The following is a 27,408-nucleotide window of genomic DNA, read 5'->3' as shown; positions in this document are numbered from 1 at the left end:
ACTTTTCCAAAGATAGTGATGAAGCAAGGAACCCACATCCTCTTGAAAGACAGTAAGTTTTGTTTTTTTGGTTCTGGTTTTTGAAATGATTACTGCTATTCAAAAATGACCAACTAAACAGCATTTGCACTTAACTTTCAAAAGATTCACTGAAAAACTGGGTTGAAAAAAATTATTTGAAACTTCTCAAGATGGAAACATCCATAGGGCGAATCAATGATATTCCCTAAGAAGCTTCTGGAAGTTTTGAGATTTTTTTTCAGAAAACCAAATGTGAACAGAGACAGGTTTAGTAATAACATATAGAAATAAATCCAAAATTTACTTATACTGAATATAAATAAGCTTGTCCACTAAAGAGTAAAGACTTCTTTTCATGGTGCCCTCATTTGAGAGGGTTAAAAGGTGGTGACATAGTTTTCCAGTTAAATAGAGAACTATGGGATAATTGATATGTCCATTGTTGTTGGATTTAATTGAGAAGAAAAGGTTTGTGAGAAAGAAGAAAACATTTTTGGAGTATAGTTTAGTCATTGAGAAAGATAAGAGATTAAAGTAAGGCTTTCAGAATAAATACCTGAGGGGGTTTTGGGAAAAAGCTAAGATTCAAGGGGTGAATATTTCGACCCTAGTTTGTAGTAAATAAAAGCCACTGTAAGGTTCTAACAGCATGTTTTAATTATTAAAAATCCTATCATTTTGAGATGCATGAACAAACATAGAAACATGTGCACGCTTGCACACACGTACACACTTGCACACACACACACACATTCTTTCCCTTCCAGTCTTCCAATCCAAGTTCCTATATAAACAGTCATGGAGGGGAGAGGGAGGAGAAAGATGACACAAGAAAGATGTACCATATGATCTAGTTGTCCCTCTCACTAGACCTTAATGTTTAGACATGGAAAATGCGTAAGAAAAATGGTGTGTAGCGTTGTTCCCCACTAGTAGCCATCTCTTTAGATTTCCCACCTTCACCTTTTTTGGACCCTTATTGTGAGCGAATGAAACTCAACTGACAAGTCAGCAACGCTTCTCTGCCAGAAGCTGGCCAGGGTTGTGAGATGATTCTAGAAGCAACTGACTCCGCACCACGTTCTCTGCTCTTCCTTAGCCCTTTCCAAGGGTCTGGGTTCACTGCTGACTCTTGCATTTTGATGTAAGGTTAAAGAGACAGGGTCACTTCCGAAAAGACCTTTTATTACTAAAGTGTGCCTTCTGCCGGAAGGCAACAATGGAGGGTCCCTCTAAGTGCGATTCTGCTACCTAATCCATAGAGGCTGCTGACTCCCCCAGTTCTCAGCGCTGAGGATTCCCTCCCCCAATTCCCTCCAGTCGCGCTTTAGGCTCTGCACCAGTTACTCAATGCTTTTTTTGAAGTCCGGCTAGCTAAGCACCGCCTTCCGTCGTGAGTGGCCCGTCACTCTGCCCCGCTGTGCAGTTGTGATTGGTTGGCAAGGCGGTGTCATTTGGCCCCGCCCCCGCTTCCCTTTGCCGCGCTAGTGGCTCGGGATTTACCCAAAGGTGGAAAGTGGGATTCCAGCGGGCGGCGCTTGGAGCAGGTGCAGACGCATTCCTGTTCCCGCAGTTGCTGTTTTTTCTCCTCCAGTCGTGAGTCTGAGTCAGGAAAGGACTAGCCTTCTCCCTTTGCCGCTAGAGCTCCAGTGAACTGCTGCCCAGAACCTAGGCACCTCAGACATCTCATTTCATCCGTTATTCCGCGGTCACTGTATAAATCACCTGCACGTTTGTAATCCCGTGAATCTCGCCGCAGCTCAATGCTCAGAGAAGGTGTCGAAAGGGAATTTCAAGAGTTTGAAAGAGAGGGTCTCCTTGGACCGCGGGGAGCTGTCTCAGGTGCTGAAGCTTTCCAGTCGTTGGTCTCTGCCAACACGACACGGAGTCAGGCAGCACACTCTCATTCCCGGCTCATTCACGGCTTCCCCATGCCTTGGATAAGACTCATTGCAGAGTCGTGAATATATCCCTCCGTATCATGGCCTACGTGAGACACTTTCGGACTTTAGTTTCGGGATTTTACTTCTGGGAAGCAGCACTGCTACTCAGGTGAGTCCACTTGTATTTAACAGTTGGAGAACTCATTCAAGCCTTACAACCGCTTGTCATTGATGTAACCAAGAATGCAACTCGAGGTTGACTTGTTGAAAGTGTCCCTTAAATAGTATTGTTTTCTATCTAACAATCTGTTTTCTATCTAGCAGTTTGTCTCTTGAGACCTCTAAAATATGTAACTTTGCTTTATTTTCACTAATTAATGTATTTTATTAACTGGCATCATCTGTTATTTGCAACTGAGGTTACCCTAGGAAAAAAAATATTTCCAAAGCTTAGGATTTTCCTTCTCAAATTGCATTTATAGTTTCTTTTTTCCTAAGTGAATTATAAATTCTGGGTGTTACCCTTGTTTTGAAAGTTAAAAAACATTTAGTAATTAGAAGTGGGACATTACTTACATTTTAGAAGACAAAAAATATCTAGAACATAAGCATTTAGTGATCAGAGAAATTCTGAATATTATTTATCTATCCAGAGGTTAATTTTAAGTGAATAAAATAATAAAGGCCTTGAAAGTACTGTTTTCTAAGGAACTTAGTTCATGGAGGCAAAGTGATAAATAAATCATTAGGTATGTTCTATGCCAAGAAAAATCATTTTGTAGAAAGTAATAAGAAGCCTCTGGAACAGTAAAATTGTTCTATGACGTGCTGTTTTCTTATCATCTCCAGTCACATTTGGTAGGCTCTTTTTCCTCGTTTTTCTTTTTAATTAAAAGAGAAGACATGCTAAGCACAAGATCAGTTAATTTAACCCCATTCTCAATGAAACAATATATAAGCCAATGCAAACTTTAATTTACTATTATAATTACCTTAAAATTTCCATTGTATGGTTCACAAGCTTTTCAAAAAGATTGAAATAAAAAATTTGAGTATTAAGTTATGTGTATAATGATTTCTATTTGATGTATGTAATTATTCTCTCTGAGTTGCTATGTCAATTTTTCATCTTTAGGCACCTTGAAAAATATAGCATAACTCATAAAAACTACCTTTAGTAACCAGGAACTAATTGTGAAGGCTACTATATTTCTGAAATTACTGATTTTTCCTGAAGTAAAGGGTTGAACCATTGTAAATCAGAATGTTTTCAGTGAAAAATATTTTAACATAGTAAATTTTTGTAACTTTACAACTGGTACAAATTTCATATGTAGTGATAAAAGCAAAGAATGTAGAGCTTTTACATTTATGTAAATTTTATGGAAAAGTGCAAAATTCATGTCATAAGTTGATTATTTTATTATAATTATCTGTTAGTATCTTAGATGATAATATTCATACTTATCTTCTCAAAGAAATCAGAAGAGCTTAGTTGATACTTAGATTTAGGAACTTTAATGTTGATAACTAAAATATTTTGATTGATGAGGTCAAATTTGTATAATAGAAAATCACCATGGTATTTGCTATAATATATTCTTAGAAAGAATTCATGTTAATTAATATTAAATAATTTAGTTTAAAATCCTTCTTATGAATAGTTCAGAAATGTAATCACTCAAAAAAGATATATTCAGTATAGAAATTTGTGCAATACATATATTCTTCATCATTTTCTTTTTCTTTCACAAATCAAATAAAAATTTTCTCTTTTTTCTCTTAGATAAAAGTAGCTCATCACTCTGAAGAATTTTAAATCATACATAAAAAAATCAAATATTTTAATTTTTCAGTGATGGTCCTTGAAGGAAAATTTCCTATAGAAATTTCCTTTTGAAAATGAAGCTCCCTCTACTGGAAATATCTTATAAAATACAGTTTCTTTACAGAAACTCTTTGCTCAGTGAGCCTATTTGTGAGGTATTGAGCAAAAAAGGAAAACATGTAAAGGAAAGATAAATTCAAACAAGTATTGTTTTAAGTTCACAAATATATCTTTTTAATTTAAAAATACTATTTCCAGGGAAATTTGGAAGTAAGAACAACAACCAGAAACCATAGATAGTTATAATTAAATGGCATACTAGTAGAAGTGTTTTTTTATGTTTAGTTTAAATTTTTTTTAACTGAGATTATAAATACACACAGAAAAGTACAAAAATAGCCACATTCCATGTAAAGTGGCACAAACGTAATGCCCTCATGTAAGGAGACCCTGGATCAACAAGCAGAATTCTCAGTATTATAGAAGCATTCACCCTGCTCCCTCTTACCACCATATCCCTTCCTAAGCATTACTTTGCCTGAAGATAATCTCTATCCTGACTTATGCAACAATAACATTTTTTCCTGCTCTTGAACTTTCTGTAAATACTTATTTGGGTCTGCTTTATTTTATGAATTGTATGTGTTTTAGCTATGTTGTAGCATGTAGCAATAACTTATTTTCAGCTCTATATGGTATTCCATTATGTGGGGGGTTCCCTGGTAGCTCAACTGGTGAAGAATCTGCTTGCAATGCAGGAGACTCTGGTTCAATTCCTGGGTAGGGAAGATCCCCTGGAGAAGAAATAGGCTACCCACCCCAGTATTCTTGGTCTTCCCTGGTGGCTCAAATAGCTTTAAAAAATCTGTCTGCAATGCAGGAGACCTGGGTGCAATCCTGGATGAGGAAGATCCCCTGGAGGAGGGCATGGCAACCCACTCCAGTATTCTTGCCTGAAGAATCCTCACGGGATCCTGGTGGGCTACAGTCCATGGGGCTGCAAAGAGTCGGACACGACGGACTTACTAAGCCCAGCCCAGCATATTCCATTATATGAAGACATAACAATTTATCCCTTGTCCTACTGAGGAATATTTGGGTATTTAAAAAAAGTTTTTGGTTAGTGCTGCTATGACCCTCCTTGAGCTTGCCTTTTTTGGTGAATACCTGTGAATACGTGCATTTTGGGGACCATGTGAGTTGGGTCCAAGAGTTTCACTGGGCAAAGAATTGCTGTAATATTGGATGGATATGAGTATGTCTAGCTTTAGTAGATACTGCAAGTTTTCTGACATAGTTGTACCTAGTTACATTTCTGTTAGTAATATATGAAACTTCTTATTGCTATTACTAGTAAAAAATTTTTATCAGTGAAGTATTATTATAAACATTTATAGCACTTTCTTAGACTATTATTGCAAACCCACAGATGCGATTGAAGTTTTTACTTTGGCATAATTTATACATTTTAGTAAATTAGTTTTATTAAAGCAAACAGCAGAACAAAAATATTTACTACTATAGTACAATTAGGAGTATTCATTATCAGAATACACCAGGTTATTAGAAACATAGTGTTTAAAAGGGACTTATTAAAGAAGATAATTCTTTTAATAAATACAAGTCGGAAACAGACATAAGAAATCTAAATTTCCTAGTAGTGACGTTTTTTAAATTTTCACCCTTTGCTCAGATATTGCTGTTTTTGAAAAAAAATTTTCTTTGGCTTTTGGATTCTAGTTCTCATCCTAGTGAAATAAAGAACAAAACACCAGTGTTCAGCTTTCTTTGAAATGTAAATAAGTGATGATTATGAAGAGCTTGCAGAGCAATTTCCAAAAGCAAGAAAAGTGCCAAAAGTATTCTATCTAAATTAATTATTTTCACAACATGCAATTTTGTTTTTCATCTTGATAGTTTGATAGCAACATAGACTTGCTATTTGGATAAAGTATGGTACATTGTGTCAAAAACTGAATGTATGAATTTCAGGGTTTATGATAATCACAAATAAAATGTTTTCTTGATTGACTTCAAAGTCTAGGAAAAACATTTTGGCCTAGAATGTCTTGTTTTTTTCCTTTTGGTATGTTTTGGAAGATGGGGAAAATTCTTTTTAATGTTGGGTCTATTTTCTTATGTAAGACTTTGAAGAAAAATGTACTTTAAGGAACAAAGTACTATTATTTATTCTTCTATTATGATAATTTCTTGTATGTAGGTACTGTAGCAGGATTCTATACAGTAAACATAATATATGCTTCTTTCCTTTGTTTCTATAAATACTATTACATTTTCCTAAGTATAGAAGGCTCATGGCCCAGTTCTTCAGTCAATGCCTCAAGCAGTTTGCCCTGCCGATTCAGGAAACAGGAAATAAAAATATTTTCTCCTGTATATAATTTTTCTCTTCCTTGATCCCTTGATATACTGAGGCCAGTCAATCACCAAGTATGTGTTTAATGTGTAATGTTAAGCAATTCAGCAAGATTTTTCACCATATTCTGTGCACACATGTTTGTGCTAGGTACAGTTTTGGCCATGGGTGATTGAGAAATTATCACCTTTTTCATAGTGAAACTTAGAGCCTAGAAGGAAAGAAAATACAAATGTCCAAGTGACAAAACAACAACAGAAGTGGCAATGTTTTAGGGATTGTGAAACAGGGAAGTTCTCCAGAGAATTAGTACTTGCACTGGATCTTATAAGATGCTTTTTCAATGGGCAGAAGTGAGATATAAAGAAAATATTCTATTTTCTATTTCATTTCCTATCATTAGGAAATGTATAGGAATGTAAAATCATTCCTATGATACAATCCTATAGAATGCTGAGGGAATGGTGATGGCCAAATTCAGTTGAAATATCTCCAGTTCATTGTTTAATTTCATATCTGCTAGCAACAACTATCAGAGAAGGCGATGGCAGCCCACTCCAGTACTCTTGCCTGGAAAATCCCGTGGACAGAGCCTGGTAGGCTGCAGTCCATGGGGTCACTAAGAGTCTGGCACGACAGAGCAACTTCACTTTCACTTTTCACTTTCATGCATTGGAGAAGGAAATGGCAACCCACTCCTTGCTGGAGAATCCCATGGACAGAGGAGCCTAGTGGGCTGCCATCTATGGGGTCGCACAGAGTCAGACACGACTGAAGCGACTTAGCAGCAGCAGCAAGCAACAACTATAGAGCTGACTACAATAATAAACCTGCTGAAAGGTGGAGGAGTTGCAGCTTCCTTTCATAATGGAATATGGATAAAGTTTAGAAGCAAATAATTTAATTATAACTGAATAGTTATCATTATAGGAATGGTCTTGTAACTTGGCTCAAAAAAGCTCTACAAATCCTTCTCTCTCAGAGGTAGCATTTACCTCAAAATTACAATTAATCAGAAGATTGCTCATAACCATCAGGAATAGTAAAAACTATAATATGTAGACAGACAACAATGACAAGACTACTAGAAGATAATGACAGTCTGCTTGTTTTAGAATTTGGAGATCATGTTTGAATTTATCATCAAAATATGATCTCTCGAAAAAAAGGCTGTCAGGTAGAGGATTTGGATTGTTGGAAGAAAGGATGCCAGTGAATTTGGTTTGGGGTGTTTTGAGTCTGAGATGCTAGCAGTAGATTTGTTGTATCTTGCTGTCAGCTGAGAATGTAGAGACCCTGCTTGAACTGTAGATTGAACAGTTAAACTGTTACAGAGGTGATCACACTGTGTGCAGAAGAGAAAAAAAAAAAAACAGAAACAATATTTATCTGAAATGAAGGCAGAACATTTAGAGCAGGCATAGAGAAGTACTCAGAGAGAGTTCTGAGCTAAACTGTGGTGGTGGAACTGGTCATAAACAAGTGACAAAGTAACAGATTTATCATAATTTTATGCTGTCAATCTCAAGGACTTGCTTTTATCAATAGCATATATCTATCACTTTTCTATAGAGCCTTCAAATGCTCTGTAGGTATGTTATTTACTCAGTCATATCCAACTCTTTGTGACCCCATGTACTGTAGCCCTCCAGGGTCCTCTCTCCAGGGAAGATTCTCCAGGCAAGAATACTGGAGTGGTAGCCGTTCCCTTCTGCAGGAGGTTTTCCTGACCCAGGGATCGAACCCAGGTCTCCTACACTGCAGGCAGATTCTTCACTGTCTGAGCCACCAGGGAATCAATGCTCTAATTTCAACTAATCTCATAAACTAGTCCACAATCATGGATGGTATATTTTACCCACTTAAGTTTCCTGAGGGGATTTTTAAAGGAATTATTTTGGTGAAGATGCATCTTTAACTTTTCTTTACTTCATTAAGCATATAACATGGAGCCTCTTTGATTTTCCCAGCAAACCTGTCTCTTAAACTCTTCTCCAAAACTCTTGTCTTATCCTTATACTCGGATTAACTGTACTTATTGAAAATGAACTCCTGTGCATGCAAGTGTCCATGTTGAAACATGGATGGCTTGTCTCTCTCCACTAAAAGAAAGCTATAGTTTTGTTTTGCTTAGGAAAATACATCAAGTAGAGAAACAAGTGAGTCACCTTCAGATAACTGGTTCTGGAGTGAAGGCAGGCATTCTAAGACAGGACCAACTGTTTGGTAACAAGCAGAAAGTGTGTGAATAGAATGAGCTGTTCAGCCACAGAAAAGCTGTTCTAACAACTGCAAGGCAGCCACACACACTTTAGGAAATAAAGTTTGAAATCCTTAGATGCTGGCAGAGGAGGAAACAAAGTAAAATAGTTAATAAGCAGCCTCACTATAAAGCATTCCTGAAATTCAGAATCTCCATACTAGAGATGCTTTTAGAAGGAAGTATTACCAGTTACCTCTCAGACAACTTAATACACAGAGGCAATAACCTCAGTGGTACAATTAAGAATATCATAAAATGGAAATGCTATCAACATCCTCTGAAATAGTTTATTGCATGGAATAAGTTCCAATGCGAATGATGAAGAATTCCTAGGAGTTCATGCAAAATTTGCATACAGACAAAAATAACCAATTAGGAATGATAAACTCTGAGATACTTCTGATCCTATTTTACAAACATTGCCAATATAGGATGGTTGGGCTAACATCAGAGACAACTAGTTCATCCAATATCCTACCTAAATTTGAAAATCTCTCAAAAATATCTACAACAGGTAGTTATCCTGTGAACATTTAAATTTCCAACAATAAGGTCCTCTTTACCTGAAAAGGAAAATATTTATCAAGCCATTTTAATAATAAATAAAAAACAAAATGTTATTTTATTTTCTCCTGGCCATAGGAAACTTTCTCTTGCCACCTGTGGTTTCCCCTTCCTGCCAATATTTGTTTGTGTATTTTTTCTTCTTCTTTTTTTAATGCTTGCCTCTTTACTGAAAATGACTCATGGAGAGTGTGTTTTCTATTTGAGGCATGTTTTGAATCGATAGCCTTTTCCATGTGGTTGCTCCTTGTGTGAAGCTTATATGCTCCAGGTCTAGAGTGCCTGTAGCTCTAGAATCTCTTTGTAACATTATAAACATCTATTCAGCAATTATTACCTTCCAGGAAGAGTGCAATGTGCTTGGAGCAACAGAATCTCAACTCTCTATAATAAACCATTGTGGGTGTGTGTGTGTGCATGCGCACATCACCTTCACGTGTATGTTTTAGGTTTTCATGCAGGTCTTGTCTCTCACTCTTAATTGTTAGTCCCATGAGGATTGGATTGTTTTTGGTCTTGTTTTACTGCCGTAATATTTAATTCAATATCATGCGTGGAGTAGAGCTCCACAAACAACAAATACTGAGATGACGCATCTGTCGCCTCTCTTTATCTATAATTTTAGATTTGAATTTTATTTAAATCTGTGTTATTTACTTGGAATGAGAAGGGAATCTTGTGCTTTAGACACCATAAAGGATATAAAATCAAATAAGATGCCTTGTAAGACATTACCTGCTCTGAGAAGAAGTTGTAAAACAGATGAAAATTGTCAGCACCTAGTGGAAAAATAATGGATTTACTTCTCCTTATCACCAAGAGAAATTGAAATTTCTATTGTATAATGCATTATTTCTCAAGCTTTTTTTCCCATCATTGACTCCTAAAGAGCTTTTTGAGAGATATTTTTAGACTTTCTAATTGACTGCATGAAATTATAATATCACTGTGTATTATATATTTACTCATGTGTGGTATATAGATACAAATACATAGAGATAGATCTGTGCTTTATATGTAAGAAGAAGAAAATTTTTCACCCTAGAATCTGTTTGGAAATAAAAGAATAATCAGTAATACAATATCAAATGCCATAAAAACAAAAAGAAGTGTAGCAGATTATTAGCCACCTTTTCAGGAGCACTCTATGTACAAAAGCACATGTGCAAATATGTTATTATAATATGAATGGTGAGTTAAAGAAAAAGATAGGCAAAAAGATCCCCTTTTTAAAAATTAATTTTTATTGGAGTAGAGTGACTTTACATTGTTGTGTTAATTTCTACTGTACAGCAAAATGCATCCGCCATGTGTACACACATAGCTCTTCCCTTTTGGACTTCCTCCCCATTCAGGTCACTGCAGTACATTAAGTAGAGTTCCTGTATTACACAGTATGTTCTCATTAGTTACTTCTTTTATACATAGTATCAATAGTGTAATCCTTATATCCCAAGAGGCTATAACAAGGGAAAGTAACAGTGGACACAGTGAGATTGATAGTTCCTGATTTGTTTGTTTAATTTTGTGTTTACAGTGAAAGGGAATTTGAGCTTGCTTACATCTTGGAGAAAGAAGTCAGTAGATCAGGAAATGCTTAGAAAGACACAAGAAGGTTCAGAAGAGGAGAGGCAATGTCACTGCTGAGATGAAAAGAAAGAGTTTTCGGAGCAGTAGTTGAAGGGTAGCTTTTGAGCCAGAAGCGTGTAAGTCTTTCTCTGGGACTAGATGCAGAATGTGACAGGAGTAGAGATGGGAACTGAGATTTTGTAATTCAGCAGCTGAGCACTCAGTTATCTCTTTGAAGTGGGAGACAAGGTCATTAGTCTGGGATAAAGATGAACAACAGAGCAGACAGGTTTAGGCTGATTTAGCAGTTACAAAACATAGAATAGAGCCAAGTCCATGTTACTTCTGCTACAAGGCAGGCTGTGCTCCCAGCTCTCCTAGAAGGGTTGGTCCAGCCTGCTACAGCAGAAGCCCCCTTCACCCTGCAGAAGAGCGGAATGAATTCTAGGATGCGATCTTTATTTTTTTAATTGATTGATGATGAGCTTACAATATTGGTTTGATTTCTGTCAGACATCAACATGCATTAACTATAGGTATACATATGTCCCCTCCCTCTTGAGTCTCCCTCCAAGCTCCCACCCATTCCCATCCCTCTAGGTTATTACAGAACCCCAGTGTGAGTTCCCTGAGTCATATAGCTAATTCCCATTGGCTGTCTGTTTACATATACTAGTTTATATGCTTCCATGCTACTCTTCATTCATCTCACCCTCTCCATAAGTCTGTTCTCTATGTCTGCATCTCCATTGCTGCTCTGTGAGCAGATTCGTCGTCAGTACCATCCTAGATTCCATATATATGCATTACCCACTTAGGACATGATCTTTATTCAGGCCTCACTCATTTAGGTGGCAAAGACAGAGATAGAAACCACATCACCTAATTCAAATGAACTGCTTATTTTTCCAAAGAAGTACAGTGATTTATGTTCTCCTACGGTAGAAAAGAAAAGATCATACCCTTCTTTAAAAGGTGAAATATGACTCATTCAGTTAAAATCACAGTAAAAGTTTTAATTAACAGTTTCATAAAAAAAAAATCTAAGAATGAGACCCACTTTCAAACTTTCTGCTCTTCTCAGAGATCTATACATGCACACAGTGTAGGTGTGTACACTCACATCTCTGACCCTTTTCTTTTGCATCTTGAGAATAGGTAGTCTTTTCCTATGAGGCATTATCTCTGGGGATTTTGTTATGCTTGATTAAAGGAAAACATATATTCTTATAGGAAGAGGAAATAATGTCTATAATCCGGAAGCTTTTATAATCTTTTTGTTTCCCAGGAAACTGTAAATGTCTTGCCCAAAATGATTGATGTAAAGGGGAAGAAAGACTGGAGATGAGGGTTGAGTATTAGCTGAATATTAGCTTTAACTAATTGATATAACTAATTGATTTAAGGTAACCAACTGATTTAAGGTACAATCACTGATTGTATCTTGCTAAGATCTTCCCTCTCTTAATTTTTAAAATTAATTAATTTATTTTAATTGGAGGCTAATTACTTTACAATATTGTAGTAGTTTTTGCCATACATTGACATGAATCAGCCATGGGTGTACACCCTCTCTTAATTTTGAAAAAAATATAATCCAATAAAACCTTGATATATAGTCTCATTTTCACTAGAGGGAATTGAACAACATACTCACTACTATGTTTACCTTTCCTTACCACTTCCAATGATAAACTCCTTTTTGCTTTATTGTTGATTCCCTTCATTCTGCATCATTTCTCTATCCTTAAAGGGACGTAACAATCAGGTAAATGTAGGGCTTCCGTCACCACAGAAAAAAAAGTGTCCAGTAACTCAGATATGCTTAAGTCAGAACACATTCCACTGAAAGGTGACATTAACATAAACATTTGTCGTCACACAAAAGGGAAAAGCTACCATAACCTGAATAAGTCAGTGCTCTGTTGGTTCAATATTATTATGGAAGACACCTGAGTATGGCTCTGTTTTAATATTCTGTGTGTACATCTTTTCAGATTCAGAGACCCAGAGATTGGTGCTTTAAAATATCATTCTTTTATGCCCTCAATCTGGTTGATTTGGGGATTTATAAAAACACATTTTATTAGTAAGCGTTCATTGATGTAAGCACGATCAGTTCAAAGTCAAGCAGTACTATTTCTGCTGTATCACTTCTTTTGTAAGTATAACTCAGTTAAATATCTCAAGTAAAAGGATGATTTCTGTATCACTCACTTCTGGCTGGTGGGATTACAGTGCTTTTACCCCCTTATTTTTACGGTATTTTTATGAAATTTTGGGTACAGTCGACATAGACTAAAATGAAATTTACAGAATGTTTATAAAACAAGTTTTATGCACATTTTAAAGGTCTAAGAAGTGTTTTGTCAAATAAGATTCAGAAGAGAAATACAGTTCTTAACATTCCCTGCACATTGGTTTGATGTAATTACTTCTTAATCATCACTAGTTCCGAAACCACACACTTCAGGATGGGGAACACATGTAAATCCATGGCTGATTCATGTCAATGTATGGCAAAAACCACTACAATATTGTAAAGTAATTAGCCTCCAACTAACAAAAATAAATGGAAAAAAAATCTGTTAATAAAAAATAAAAAAACAAAAAACCACACGCAGTGATGTTTGGACAAGTTAAACTGGTTGAGGTATATTTGGAATAGAAGAAACAATATACTCTTGGATTGAATTTCAGAATACTCACACTTTATCAAATTGAGCTGTTGTTGTTTAATTGCTAAGTTGTATCAACTGTTTCATGACCTCATGGACTGCAGCCCGTCAGGCTCCTGTGTCCATGGGATTTCCCAGGCCAGAATACTGGAGTTGTTACCATTTCCTTCTCCACGGGATCTTCCTGACCCAGGGATGTAACCTGCGTCTTCTGCATTGGCAGGCAGATTCTTTACCACTGAGCCTCCAGGGAAGCCAGTGAAGTTATATATTAGTGCTATTTGTTGATTTAGTTCCAGTGAGATGATGAGTGATGGGATCCAGTCTCTGCTTCATTACCCAAAGTTTCCAGCTAGCAGAGGAGATCATGGCATGAAAGTGTTAGGTGTCCACAATGGAAACGGGTGATTGATAAGAACAGATGGCCTGTAAGAATCCAGTGTAGAAGAGACCAGTTCCCACTCAGTTAAGCTAATAAAGGCAATGTGGAGGACCTGGCATTTAAGCAAAAGAACTAATAAAATTCTTTAAGACAAACATGTGATTGGGGCACATTCTGGGTTTTGAAGGATTACCACTGAAACTCCTAGGGTGCCCTGAGTGTTTCCTGACTGAAAGAAAATTAAGTCTGTTCTTCCAAGAAGATTTTACCTTTCTAATTTTGATTTTGTTGATGACTCAGTGTTTTTATTGGCTTTATTGTCCAAGAGTACACTGTACTCCAGAGTCAGATAAAAATCCCTGGTCATTTTTCAGTTGCAAAAAATAATATTTAGAGGTGGTGAAGTAATTTATGCCTCCTGGTGTGTGTGTGTTTGTGTGTGTGTGGTGAGTGGACACAATTTAAATAAGAGAGTTTCAGAAGATCATTTGTAGAGATTAGGGTTTAGAATCAGGCTAAAGGAGGAAGTTTTTTTAGGATAAGTCAGAGTGAAAAGAAAGAATACCCATTCCCAGAAGCAAGAGAGGGTCAACATTATTTTTGAAATTCATGATTGGCTTAAAGAAATCAAGTGGTATTTCACTGATTTGACAAAGAAAAGGTGATATTGCTAACATATTTTCCAGTGAACTTTGCCATTGGACTTTAGAATGTAATTAGTGTTTTTTTGAAATGCTAAAGTATGCAACTGCTGTAGCTAGCAATTGATGCTCAAAACCCACGCATCTGTATTTATAATTATGAATTTAATCATTATAGACACTTAGTTAAAATCAGTTTCCAGGGGTTTATGTGAACCCATTTTACTTAAGTAATACATGATTGTGTTTTTGGTATGAAACTTCAAATATTTCAGGTAGATCAACACCCTCCCCCACCTTCTTCACCACTGCTCTTAATCCTTTCCTTAGATGAATGACTGAAATGATTTGGTGTGCTTTTTTTCCAAGATCATATTCCATATATTTATATAAATGTATGTGCACATAAAGAAACACAGAGTGATTTTTACATTTTTTAAAGAAAAAAATTTTAATTAGAGGAAGTATACAGTTTGCCCACTTCATGTGTTTTCTTTCGGGGGGTGAGAGGTCCCATCAAGAATTTGTTTTGACCTTTTACCATCCTCTTATTTATTCTACCCTAGAAGAGAAAACTTAGTCTTCTATTTGAGGAGTTTGGAAGGAAAATCTGGGCAAGTGTAGCCTGGGGCCTGTCTTTGTCCTTTTTATGTGGGGCTTTGAATGAGGCGGGGCACGGAGGTATCATTTTCAATTCAACATTAGGAAGCCAGTGTGTCTTCAGATAGATAATTTCCCCCAAGTCATCTTTGTAACATCAGTTTGATCCCAATTTTTTTTTATCTTTTTGAAAAAAATTTCTTGAGTTTGGTATTTTGAGGAGTGGAGGAGAGGATGCTAATTTGAAGTCTCTTGGATCTCAAGAGTTATATTTAATAATAACTATCGTTTTGTACTTGCTATTTGTTTCACTCAACGATATTTCTTTAAACACTTAATACTTCAGAAAATGTACAATAGCCTTATTTTGCTTCAGTTCAGTTCAGTCACTCAGTCGTGTCTGACTCTTTGCAACCCCATGAATTGCAGCACGCCAGGTCTCCCTGTCCATTACCAACTCCTGGAGTTTACTCAAACTCATGTCCATTGAGTCGGTGATGCCATCCAGCCATCTCATCCTCTGTCGTCCCCTTCTCCTCCTGCCCACAATCCCTCCCAGCATCAGGGTCTTTTACAATGAGTCAACTCTTCGCATGAGGTGGCCAAAGTATTGGAGTTTCAGCTTCAGCATCAGTCCTTCCAATGAACACCCAGGACTGATCTCCTTCAGGATGGACTGGTAGGATCTCCTTGCAGTCCAAGGGACTCTCAAGAGTCTTCTTCAACACCATAGTTCAAAAGCATCAATTCTTCGGCGCTCAGCTTTCTTCACCGTCCAACTCTCACATCCATACATGACTACTGGAAAAACCATAGCCTTGACTAGATGGACCTTTGTTGGCAAAGTAATGTCTCTGCTTTTTAATATGCTGTCTACGTTGGTCATAACTTTCCTTCCAAGGAGTAAGCGTCTTTTAATTTCATGGCTGCAATCACCATCTGCAGTGATTTTGGAGCCCAAAAAATTAGTCAGCCACTGTTTCCACTGTTTTTCCATCTATTTGCCATGAAGTGATGGGACCGGATGCCATGATCTTAGTTTTCTGAATGTTGAGCTTTAAGCCAACTTTTTTACTCTCCTCTTTCACTTTCATCAAGAGGCTCTTTAGTTCCTCTTCACTTTATGCCATAAGGGTGGTGTCATCTGCATATCTGAGGTTATTGATATTTCTCCCAGCAATCTTGATTCCAGCTTGTGCTTCTTCCAGCCCAGCGTTTCTCATGATGTATTCTGCATATAAGTTAAAGAAGCAGGGTGACAATATACAGGCTTGACGTACTCCTTTTCCTATTTGGAACCAGTCTGCTGTTCCATGTCTAGTTCTAACTGTTGCTTCCTGACCTGCATATAGGTTTCTCAAGAGGCAGGTCAGGTGGTCTTGTATTCCCATCTCCTTCAGAATTTTCCACAGTTTATTGTGATCCATACAGTCAAAGGCTTTGGCATAGTCAATAAAGCAGAAATAGATGTTGTTCTGGAACTCTCTTACTTTTCAAATGATCCAGCAGATGTTGGCAATTTGATCTCTGGTTTCTCTGCCTTTTCTAAAACCAGCTTGAACATTATTTTGCTTACTGCTGTACAAATCTAAAGTAGGATTACATTAGAGATTTAAGAAAAAACACATTGATAGCTATCTAGGTGATCTTAAATTTTTATTGATGCCAACAATGGTACATCAGATAGTGGTGGGTCATAAGGAAGATGTGTCAGTAATTTAAATACAGACCATAAAGTTCCCTCTTACAATGACTGTTTATGCTGCCTTTCAATGTATTGTATAGACTGCATTTAAACAGCTTTGCTGTTTTCTTCTCTCCTTCCCCATCTCTTCTCTTTCCATTTGTACTTACTTCTTTGGTCACCTCCTCTAGTCACAAGGCTTCAAATATCAAATATTTGTCTATAGCACTTTCCAAACAATAAAAAAAAAGATGTCCTTTCCCAGTCTTTGGACCCAATCAACTAACTGCATACTCAATATCTAGGATGTCATATGGACATCTCAAACTGCACACGTACAAAATCAGTCTCTGAAGTCTTGCTGTAAACTTGCTTCACTCACCGTTTCCCCCATTTCAGTTCATCAAATTTCTTCAGTTGTGTAGGCCAAAAATATGAACTTCTCCTTGACTACTCTCTTTAATCTCTTAGAAAATCATCTTACCTCAAGCTTCAAAATACATCAAAATATGACCAATTTCCATCACCTCCAATATGACAACTCTGTCTGAGCCACCATCACCTGAACTCTGGCTATGATCTAACTGATCTCTGCCAAACATCTGGGCCCCACTCTAGTCTGATTTAATAGATCAGTCATGGTGATTCTTCACAAATGAAAGGCAAGCCATTCCAGGTGCCTACACATTGCTTTAACAACTTCCATTTCACTCAGAGTAAAAGCAATTTGCTTATAAAGACTCATATGTTCACAAGTGGTTTGTTGTTCCATTTAATCCTCTGATCTGATTTCTCTCTATTATCCCCCCCTTCTAACTTGATTCTGGTCCCTTTTGGTTCTGTGAATACATCAAGTGTGTCCCTGGCTTAGACCTTTGCACTGGTTGCTCTCTCTACCTGGAATAGATACTTTGCTTCAGGTGGCCACCTCTGTGACCTCCTTCAACACCTGGATAAAGTGACCCTTCCTCAGTGAAGCTTACCCTAACAACTCTATGTAAAGTGTTCACAGGTCCCCCAAGTCCTGTCACTTCTGTTTATCTTTTGCTTTGCTCTAAATTTTCCTTCCTTTCAAAATAGCAAAGAATTTACTACTTTGTAATAGGTTTTGTTAATTGTGTCCCAGTCTGCTGAAATATAAACTCATGGAAATAAAGGATTTTGGTTTGTTTTGGTTTTTGCTGAATTCAAAGCCTCCAAACAATGCTAGGCATATTGTACATTTTTCAGCATCTAACAAAGACAAAGAGTAAGTGTAGGTACTAAATGCATCAGCCTTCCTTTTTTATCTTGCCTTGTCCATGACAAGTTATAAATAAATTCTTGTATTTTTAAAATCCTTTACTATAATCTTTTTTTCTTTTTTTTTTTTTTTTTATTTTTTTTAATTTTTTTATTAGTTGGAGGCTAATTACTTCACAACATTTCAGTGGGTTTTGTCATACATTGATATGAATCAGCCATAGATTTACACTTATTCCCCATCCCGATCCCCCCTCCCACCTCCCTCTTCACCCGACTCCTCTGGGTCTTCCCAGTGCACCAGGCCCGAGCACTTGTCTCATGCATCCCACCTGGGCTGGTGATCTGTTTCACCATAGATAGTATACATGCTGTTCTTTTGAAACATCCCACCCTCACATTCTCCCACAGAGTTCAAAAGTCTGTTCTGTATTTCTGTGTCTCTTTTTCTGTTTTGCATATAGGGTTATCATTACCATCTTTCTAAATTCCATATATATGTGTTAGTATGCTGTAATGTTCTTTATCTTTCTGGCTTACTTCACTCTGTATAATGGGCTCCAGTTTCATCCATCTCATTAGGACTGATTCAAATGAATTCTTTTTGACAGCTGAGTAATATTCCATGGTGTATATGTACCACAGCTTCCTTATCCATTCATCTGCTGATGGGCATCTAGGTTGCTTCCATGTCCTGGCTATTATAAACAGTGCTGCAATGAACATTGGGGTGCACGTGTCTCTTTCAGATCTGGTTTCCTCAGTGTGTATGCCCAAAAGTGGGATTGCTGGGTCATATGGCAGTTCTATTTCCAGTTTTTTAAGGAATCTCCACACTGTTTTCCATAGTGGCTGTACTAGTTTGCATTCCCACCAACAGTGTAAGAGGGTTCCCTTTTCTCCACACCCTCTCCAGCATTTATTGCTTGTAGTCTTTTGGATAGCAGCCATCCTGACTGGCGTGTAATGGTACCTCATTGTGGTTTTGATTTGCATTTCTCTAATAATGAGTGATGTTGAGCACCTTTTCATGTGTTTGTTAGCCATCTGTATGTCTTCTTTGGAGAAATGTCTGTTTAGTTCTTTGGCCCATTTTTTGATTGGGTCATTTATTTTTCTGGAATTGAGCTTCAGGAGTTGCTTGTATATTTTTGAGATTAATCCTTTGTCTGTTTCTTCATTTGCTATTATTTTCTCCCAATCTGAGGGCTGTCTTTTCACCTTACTTATAGTTTCCTTTGTAGTGCAAAAGCTTTTAAGTTTCATTAGATCCCATTTGTTTAGTTTTGCTTTTATTTCCAATATTCTGGGAGGTGGGTCATAGAGGATCTTGCTGTGATTTATGTCAGAGAGTGTTTTGCCTATGTTCTCCTCTAGGAGTTTTATAGTTTCTGGTCTTACATTTAGATCTTTAATCCATTTTGAGTTTATTTTTGTGTATGGTGTTAGAAAGTGTTCTAGTTTCATTCTTTTACAAGTGGTTGACCAGTTTTCCCAGCACCACTTGTTAAAGAGGTTGTCTTTTTTCCATTGTATATCCTTGCCTCCTTTGTCAAAGATAAGGTGTCCATAGGTTCGTGGATTTATCTCTGGGCTTTCTATTCTGTTCCATTGATCTATATTTCTGTCTTTGTGCCAGTACCATACTGTCTTGATGACTGTGGCTTTGTAGTAGAGTCTGAAGTCAGGCAGGTTGATTCCTCCAGTTCCATTCTTCTTTCTCAAGATTACTTTGGCTATTCGAGGTTTTTTGTATTTCCATACAAATTGTGAAATTCTTTGGTCTAGTTCTGTGAAAAATACCGTTGGTAGCTTGATAGGGATTGCATTGAATCTATAGATTGCTTTGGGTAGAATAGCCATTTTGACAATATTGATTCTTCCAATCCATGAACACGGTATGTTTCTCCATCTGTTTGTGTCCTCTTTGATTTCTTTCATCAGTGTTTTATAGTTTTCTATGTATAGGTCTTTTGTTTCTTTAGGTAGATATACTCCTAAGTATTTTATTCTTTTTGTTGCAATGGTGAATGGTATTGTTTCCTTAATTTCTCTTTCTGTGTTTTCATTGTTAGTATATAGGAATGCAAGGGATTTCTGTGTGTTAATTTTATATCCTGCAACTTTACTATATTCACTGATTAGCTCTAGTAATTTTCTGGTAGAGTCTTTAGGGTTTTCTATGTAGAGGATCATGTCATCTGCAAACAGTGAGAGTTTCACTTCTTCTTTTCCTATCTGGATTCCTTTTACTTCTTTTTCTGCTCTGATTGCTGTGGCCAAAACTTCCAACACTATGTTGAACAGTAGTGGTGACAGTGGGCACCCTTGTCTTGTTCCTGATTTCAGGGGGAATGCTTTCAATTTTTCACCATTGAGGGTGATGCTTGCTGTGGGTTTGTCATATATGGCTTTTATAATGTTGAGGTATGTTCCTTCTATTCCTGCTTTTTGGAGAGTTTTAATCATAAATGAGTGTTGAATTTTGTCAAAGGCTTTCTCTGCATCTATTGAGATAATCATATGGTTTTTATCTTTCAATTTGTTAATGTGGTGTATTACGTTGATTGATTTGCGGATATTGAAGAATCCTTGCATTCCCGGGATAAAGCCCACTTGGTCGTGGTGTATGATTTTTTTAATATGTTGTTGGATTCTGTTTGCTAGAATTTTGTTAAGGATTTTTGCATCTATGTTCATCAGTGATATTGGCCTGTAGTTTTCTTTTTTTGTGGCATCTTTGTCTGGTTTTGGAATTAGGGTGATGGTGGCCTCATAGAATGAGTTTGGAAGTTTACCTTCTTCTGCAATTTTCTGGAAGAGTTTGAGTAAGGTAGGTGTTAGCTCTTCTCTAAATTTTTGGTAGAATTCAGCTGTGAAGCCATCTGGTCCTGGGCTTTTGTTTGCTGGAAGATTTTTGATTACACTTTCGATTTCCTTGCCTGTGATGGGTCTGTTAAGATCTTCTATTTCTTCCTGGTTCAGTTTTGGAAAGTTATACTTTTCTAAGAATTTGTCCATTTCATCCAAGTTGTCCATTCTATTGGCATAGAGCTGCTGGTAGTAGTCTCTTATGATCCTTTGTATTTCAGTGTTGTCTGTTGTGATCTCTCCATTTTCATTTCTAATTTTGTTAATTTGGTTCTTCTCTCTTTGCTTCTTAATGAGTCTTGCTAATGGTTTGTCAATTTTGTTTATTTTTTCAAAAAACCAGCTTTTAGCTTTGTTGATTTTTGCTATGGTCTCTTTAGTTTCTTTTGCATTTATTTCTGCCCTGATTTTTAAGATTTCTTTCCTTCTGCTAACCCTGGGGTTCTTCATTTCTTCCTTCTCTAATTGCTTTAGGTGTAGAGTTAGGTTATTTATTTGGCTTTTTTCTTGTTTCTTGATGTAAGCCTGTAATGCTATGAACTTTCCCCTTAGCACTGCTTTTACAGTGTCCCATAGGTTTTGGGTTGTTGTGTTTTCATTTTCATTCATTTCTATACATATTTTGATTTCTTTTTTGATTTCTTCTATGATTTGTTGGTTATTCAGAAGTGTGTTATTTAGCCTCCATGTGTTTGAATTTTTAACAATTTTTTTCCTGTAATTGAGATCTAATCTTACTGCACTGTGGTCAGAAAAGATGACTGGAATGATTTCAATTTTTTTGAATTTTCCAAGACCAGATTTATGGCCCAGGATGTGATCTATTCTGGAGAAGGTTCTGTGTGCACTTGAGAAAAAGGTGAAGTTGATTGTTTTGGGGTGAAATGTCCTATAGATATCAATTAGGTCTAGCTGGTCCATTGTGTCATTTAAATTTTGTGTTTCCTTGTTAATTTTCTGTGTAGTTGATCTATCCATAGTTGTGAGTGGGGTATTAAAGTCTCCCACTATTATTGTGTTGCTATTAATTTCCTCTTTCATACTCGTTAGTGTTTGCCGTACATATTGCGGTGCTCCTATGTTGGGTGCATATATATTTATAATTGTTATATCTTCTTCTTGGATTGATCCTTTGATCATTATGTAGTGTCCTTCTTTGTCTCTTTTCACAGCTTTTATTTGAAAGTCTATTTTATCTGATATGAGTATTGCGACTCCTGCTTTCTTTTGGTCTCCGTTTGCATGAAATATTTTTTTCCAGCCCTTCACTTTCAGTCTGTATGTGTCTCTTGTTTTGAGGTGGGTCTCTTGTAGACAGCATATATGGGGGTCTTGTTTTTGTATCCATTCAGCCAATCTTTGTCTTTTGGTTGGGGCATTCAACCCATTTACATTTAAGGTAATTATTGATAGGTGTGGTCCCGTTGCCATTTACTTTGTTGTTTTGGGTTCACGTTTATACAACCTTTCTGCATTTCCTGTCTAGAGAAGATCCTTTAGCATTTGTTGAAGAGCTGGTTTGGTAGTGCTGAATTCTCTCAGCTTTTGCTTATCTGTAAAGCTTTTGAGTTCTCCTTCATATCTGAATGAGATCCTTGCTGGATACAGTAATCTAGGTTGTAGGTTATTCTCTTTCATTACTTTCAGGACGTCCTGCCATTCCCTTCTGGCCTGGAGGGTTTCTATTGATAGATCAGCTGTTATCCTTATGGGAATCCCTTTGTGTGTTATTTGTTGTTTTTCCCTTGCTGCTTTTAATATTTGTTCTTTGTGTTTGATCTTTGTTAGTTTGATTAATATGTGTCTTGGGGTGTTTCGCCTTGGGTTTATCCTGTTTGGAACTCTCTGGGTTTCTTGGACTTGGGTGGCTATTTCCTTCCCCATTTTAGGGAAGTTTTCAGCTATTATCTCCTCGAGTATTTTCTCATGGCCTTTCTTTTTGTCTTCTTCTTCTGGAACTCCTATGATTCGAATGTTGGGGCGTTTCACATTGTCCCAGAGGTCCCTGAGGTTGTCCTCATTTCTTTTGATCCTTTTTTCTTTTTTCCTCTCTGCTTCATTTATTTCCACCATTTTATCTTCTATCTCACTTATCCTATCTTCTGCCTCCGTTATTCTACTCTTGGTTCCCTCCAAAGTGTTTTTGATCTCATTCATTGCATTATTCATTTTTAATTGACTCTTTTTTATTTCTTCTAGGTCTTTATTAAACAATTCTTGTATCTTTTCAATCTTTGTTTCCAAGCTATTTATCTGTAACTCCATTTTGTTTTCAAGATTTTGGATCATTTTTATTATCATTATTCTAAATTCTTTTTCAGGTAGATTCCCTATCTCCTCCTCTTTTGTTTGACTTGGTGGGCATTTTTCTTGTTCCTTTACCTGTTGGGTATTTCTTTGCCTTTTCATCTTGTTTAGATTGCTGTGTCTGGAGTGGACTTTCTGTATTCTGGAGGTCTGTGGTTCCTTTTTATTGTGGAGGATTTACCCAGTGGGTGGGGTTGGACGTTTGGCTTGTCAAGGTTTCCTGGTTAGGGAAGCTTGCGTCAGTGTACTGGTGCGTGGAACTTGATTTCTTCTCTTTGGAGAGCAATGGAGTGCCCAGTAATGAGTTTTGAGTTGGGTCTATGTGTTAGGTGTGACCTTGGGTAGCCTGTATGTTGACATTCAGGGCTATGTTCCTGTGTTGCTGGAGAATTTGCGTGGTATGTCTTGCTCTAAAACTTATTGGCTCTTGGGTGGTGGTTGGTTTCAGTGTAGGTATGGAGGCTTTTGGACGGTCACTTATTACTTAAAGTTCCATGTAGTCAGGAGTTTTCTGGTGTTCTCAGGTTTTGGGCTTAAGTTTCCTGCCTCTGGATTTCAGTTTTATTCTTCCTGTAGTCTCAGGACTTCTCCAACTATACAGCTCTGATAATTAAACTTCTAGGTTAATGGCGAAAAGATTCTCCCCCGTTAGGGACACCCAGAGAGGTTCACAGAGTTACATGAACAGGAGAAAAGGGAGGAGGGAGATAGAGATGAGTAGGAGGAGAAAAAGGGGGACTCAAGAGGAGAGAGACAGATCTACGCAGCGTCTGTTCCCAGAGTGTTCTCGTATCTCAGACACCTACAAGGATTCACAGAATTGGATGGGGAAGAGAAGGGGAAAAGAGGAAATAGAGGTGTTCTGAGGTAGAAAACAGAGAGTCAAGATTGGGAGGGAATAATCTTCGGTTTTAAGATAGGGCTTCTCTTTTTTTTTTTTTTGTAAGGTTATAGTGTAGTGAAGATGAAAATGAAGAGTAGTAGAGGAGTACTAGAGGACTTTAAAAGAAATAAGAGAAAAAGAAAAAATAGAAAATAGAAGAGAAAAAGGAAAGAAAAAAAAAAAAAGAAGAAAAAGGAGAAGAAAAAAAAAAGAAAAAGAAAAAAAAAAAAAAAGAAAGAAAAAAAAAATTTTTTTTTTCCCCTAATTAAAAAAATCGTAAAAATCTATGAAAATGAAAGTTAAGGAGTAATGGGGGAGTAATAGGGAATTTTAAAGGAAAATAAAAGAGATAAAATAAAAAAGAAAAATATAAAAAGAAAAAAAATTTTTTTTTTTTTCCTTACTTAGAAAAAACAGAAAAATAAAAAAAAAAAAGTAAAAATATGTCTAGGAATTTCTCTGGAGCTGTTGCGGTCAGTGTGGGTTCGGCTCAGTTTCAGATAGCTCCTCGTTCCAGCTTGCACTTCTCGATATCTACAGGGCCCTTCCGGTGAAGTCGGTGTTTTCTTCAGGGATTTTAATCTGTTGCACCAGTCCCTTCTGAAGCGGTTCCCTTTGTTTATTTGGCTTCTGTTTGCCGGTCTCTTCAGAGGCTCATTTCCGCCCTGACACAGGCGGCCGGAGGCGGACTCTTATTCAGGTAGCTAGTTCCGTTGCGCTGCTGGGAGGGGCTGACGCTGCGGGGCGGGGCTGGCGCTGCGGGGCGGGGCTGACGCTGCGGGGAGGGGCTGGCCCTGCGGGGGCGGGGCTGACGCTGCGGGGAGGGGCTGGCCCTGCGGGGGCGGGGCTGACGCTGCGGGGAGGGGCTGGCGCTGCGGGGCGGGGCTGGCGCTGCCGGAAGGGGCTGACGCTGCTTTCTCCGTCTGCGCTGCTCAGGCTCCCGGCTGTTCTATATGGAGCGCGCCCCGCGCTGCGCGAGGTTCCAGCCCTCGGGTGTTCCACAAAAGCGCGGAAGGAAAAGCTGCGCCTGCTCTCTGTGCCTTCCCCGTCAGAGCGGTCCAGGCAGCCAGGGGCTTGGTGGGCGCGCTATCCCCAGGTGTGGCACACTCACTCCCTTCCGCGGACCCAGACTCAGTTTCCGCTGGCGCCAGGCGGGTGCGCGCGCCTTCCGCCCTCCGCGTCCCCAGCCCCAGTCCCCGCCCGCGCCGGTCGGGTGCCTGCGCCCTGTGTCTCGCCGCGACCTTCCCCTCCCCCCTGCCTCCTGCCTCCGGCGGGGCTGGGCCGGTCCGCAGCCTGCGAGCTCTTCTCGGGACTTTCCCCGTCCCTTTGTTCTGCGAACGGCCGGCAGTGTGTTCCGGCCGGTCAATTTTCTCTCTCTCCTTTGGTCTCCCACAGTTCAAGTTGGCACCTCACAGAAGCTCCCCCCGATTGTCCTCAGGGCACTCAGGCCCGGACCCTAGCCCAAGCAAGGCCGCCTAAGACTCCCTTCCCGGGACGGGTCTCCGTCCTTAGCTCTTTTGTCTCACTTTTTATCTTTTATATTTTGTCCTACCTCCTTTCGAAGACAATGGTCTGCTTTTCTGGGCGCCTGATGACCTCAGCTAGCGATCAGAAGTTGTTTTGTGAAGTTTGCTCTGCATTCGGTTATTCTTTTGATGAATTTGTAGGAGAGAAAGTGGTCTCCCCGTCCTACTCCTCCGCCATCTTGGCTCCTCCCCTAATCTTTTTTTTCAAAGTATAATTTGCATATGGATTAAAAATCAAATGGGACAGAAAGCTGAAACATTGTTCATAGCCCATCTCCATCCCATCTTCATTGCACTTAATTGTCCTTCCTAAGAACAATCAGTTTTAAATGTGTTTTACTTATTCTGAAGGCCTTTTCCATAATCTGAACAGTATTCTTCTATTATTACTGTTTTATGTTTTGTTTCCTTTGCCTTTAGTTATAAGAAATGCTTCTTCAAAGACTCACTGTCTTTTCCCTCACACTCTTAATTCTAGGCACATATTCTAAACTTCATGCCCCTGTGAGCCTGATAGCAAAACGACCTTCCTAAATTTCTTTCTTTCAATAAAAATCAGATTGTTTTCTGATGTTTTTCACAGAGAACTCATCTGAAGAAATCCCACAGCTACTTTCTAAGTTGTATCAACTACTTCCAGGGTTCTATTTCTTAGTTTACTTCCTCATTTCACTACAGTATATTCTCCATGATTTTCTCAAGAGAATGTTTATGCAGGTATACTGTTCCATTCCTTGAATTTGTGGCTGCTTAACAACTTCTCCTTTGATTCATAGATTGGCTGTAATACTCGATTGGATATATGGAATGAAAGAACAAGCCAGCAAGAACTTTGCTGGCTTTTTCTTGTTGTCTGGTAGCATATACAAATGCCCATTTGCCATTCTTTTGTGTTTTCCTTTTTCTTTCAAATTCCTTTGGGATCTTCTCTTAAATCTTAATGTTTGGCAATTTTTCAATAATAGGTCTACCATAATTCTCTATTTGGACTCAGTGGGCTCATTCACTTTGAAAATATATGTTTTTATCTATTTCTGAAAATTCTCCCTCACCTCTGTCTCTCCATCTGTCTCTCTATTTGTTCTTCTTTTCTCATCTTGTAGAACTTGTAGGAATCTCTTATTTGCTGACATCTCATTCCTGTTGTCTTTTAATTAACGTTTATACCTCTTTTGGTATATTTGGTGTTATTTTTAAAAATATTACAAGAAAGAGGGAATAAATACACACACTTGCTCTTAAACTATTTAAAAACATACATTTCATTATTTACATACTTAGAGCTTTAACCATCTGAAAGTAGTTTATATTCATGCTATGAAATAGATCAAATTTGTTATTTTTGCCAATAATATGTGGTTGGTTATTGCTGCACTGGTGGTCTGAACCTGTTACCTCTGCCAGAGACATCCTTGCCTTTGCTCCCACTCAGCTCACATTTCAGTCTCTTAGAAAGTCTTCATCAACCATGCCATCCAGCATGGCTGCTCTCATTTATTTTGTTTTGTCATCCTGGATATTTTCACCTGAGAACTTACAGCAATCTCTAATCATCTTGATTACTTATGTGTTCCTTTATTGTCTGTTTACATACATATATTTATATGATACATATTAAATAAAATATAGAAGAACAAATCCTCTTCTTTTTTTTTTTTTTCAAATCCTCTTTGTCTTATCTTGGCAACCTGCTCATTTTACTCTTCTATAAAATTTTTGAAATTTTGTTGTTGATATATTCTTAGATTCCTAAAAACTTGCTTTTGTTGTTATTTGGGAAATTCAGTGTACTTTTACTGAAACACTTATGCCTACAGTGATTAGTGTAATTATATATGTGTATAAAACTAAAGATTTAAGTTTATAATTTTAAACCTAATTATTGTAAATGCCCACTTCACAACTTTGTTCTCAGGTTAAAAAAAATGATTTACCAAGAGTATTTAAAGGGAATAAGAGCATGAACTATAATCTTTAGAAGTTTTTGCTGTAGCTTGCTCCTGATCTTTTCAAGGAAGATATTTTTTTTTGAAAGAATATATAAAGTAGCATCTGGACAAAGGCTCTATGTGCTCTACTTCCCAAAGAG

The 27,408-nt window shown here is 37.7% G+C and overlaps 1 protein-coding gene across 2 annotated transcripts in view; it reads left to right on the top strand.

Moving 5' to 3' along the window:
* Positions 1 to 1,635: 1,635 nt before the first annotated feature.
* GLRA3 (glycine receptor alpha 3) overlaps positions 1,636 to 27,408 on the top strand; it is a 184,597-nt gene continuing 158,824 nt past the window's right edge. The window contains exon 1 of one of the 2 annotated variants that reach the window (XM_043891458.1): positions 1,636 to 2,073. In XM_043891458.1, the coding sequence (XP_043747393.1) occupies positions 2,003 to 2,073 (71 nt within the window). In that variant the 5' untranslated portion in view covers positions 1,636 to 2,002. The remainder of the gene's footprint in view (positions 2,074 to 27,408) is intronic. The other variant, XM_043891459.1, reaches the window with a different exon arrangement.

This window comes from Cervus elaphus, chromosome 29 (assembly GCF_910594005.1).
Source record: "Cervus elaphus chromosome 29, mCerEla1.1, whole genome shotgun sequence".
Classification (NCBI taxonomy): Eukaryota; Metazoa; Chordata; class Mammalia; order Artiodactyla; family Cervidae; genus Cervus; species Cervus elaphus.
The sequence above is the reverse complement of the archived record's forward strand: the minus strand, read 5'-3'. Positions and strand labels throughout refer to the sequence as shown.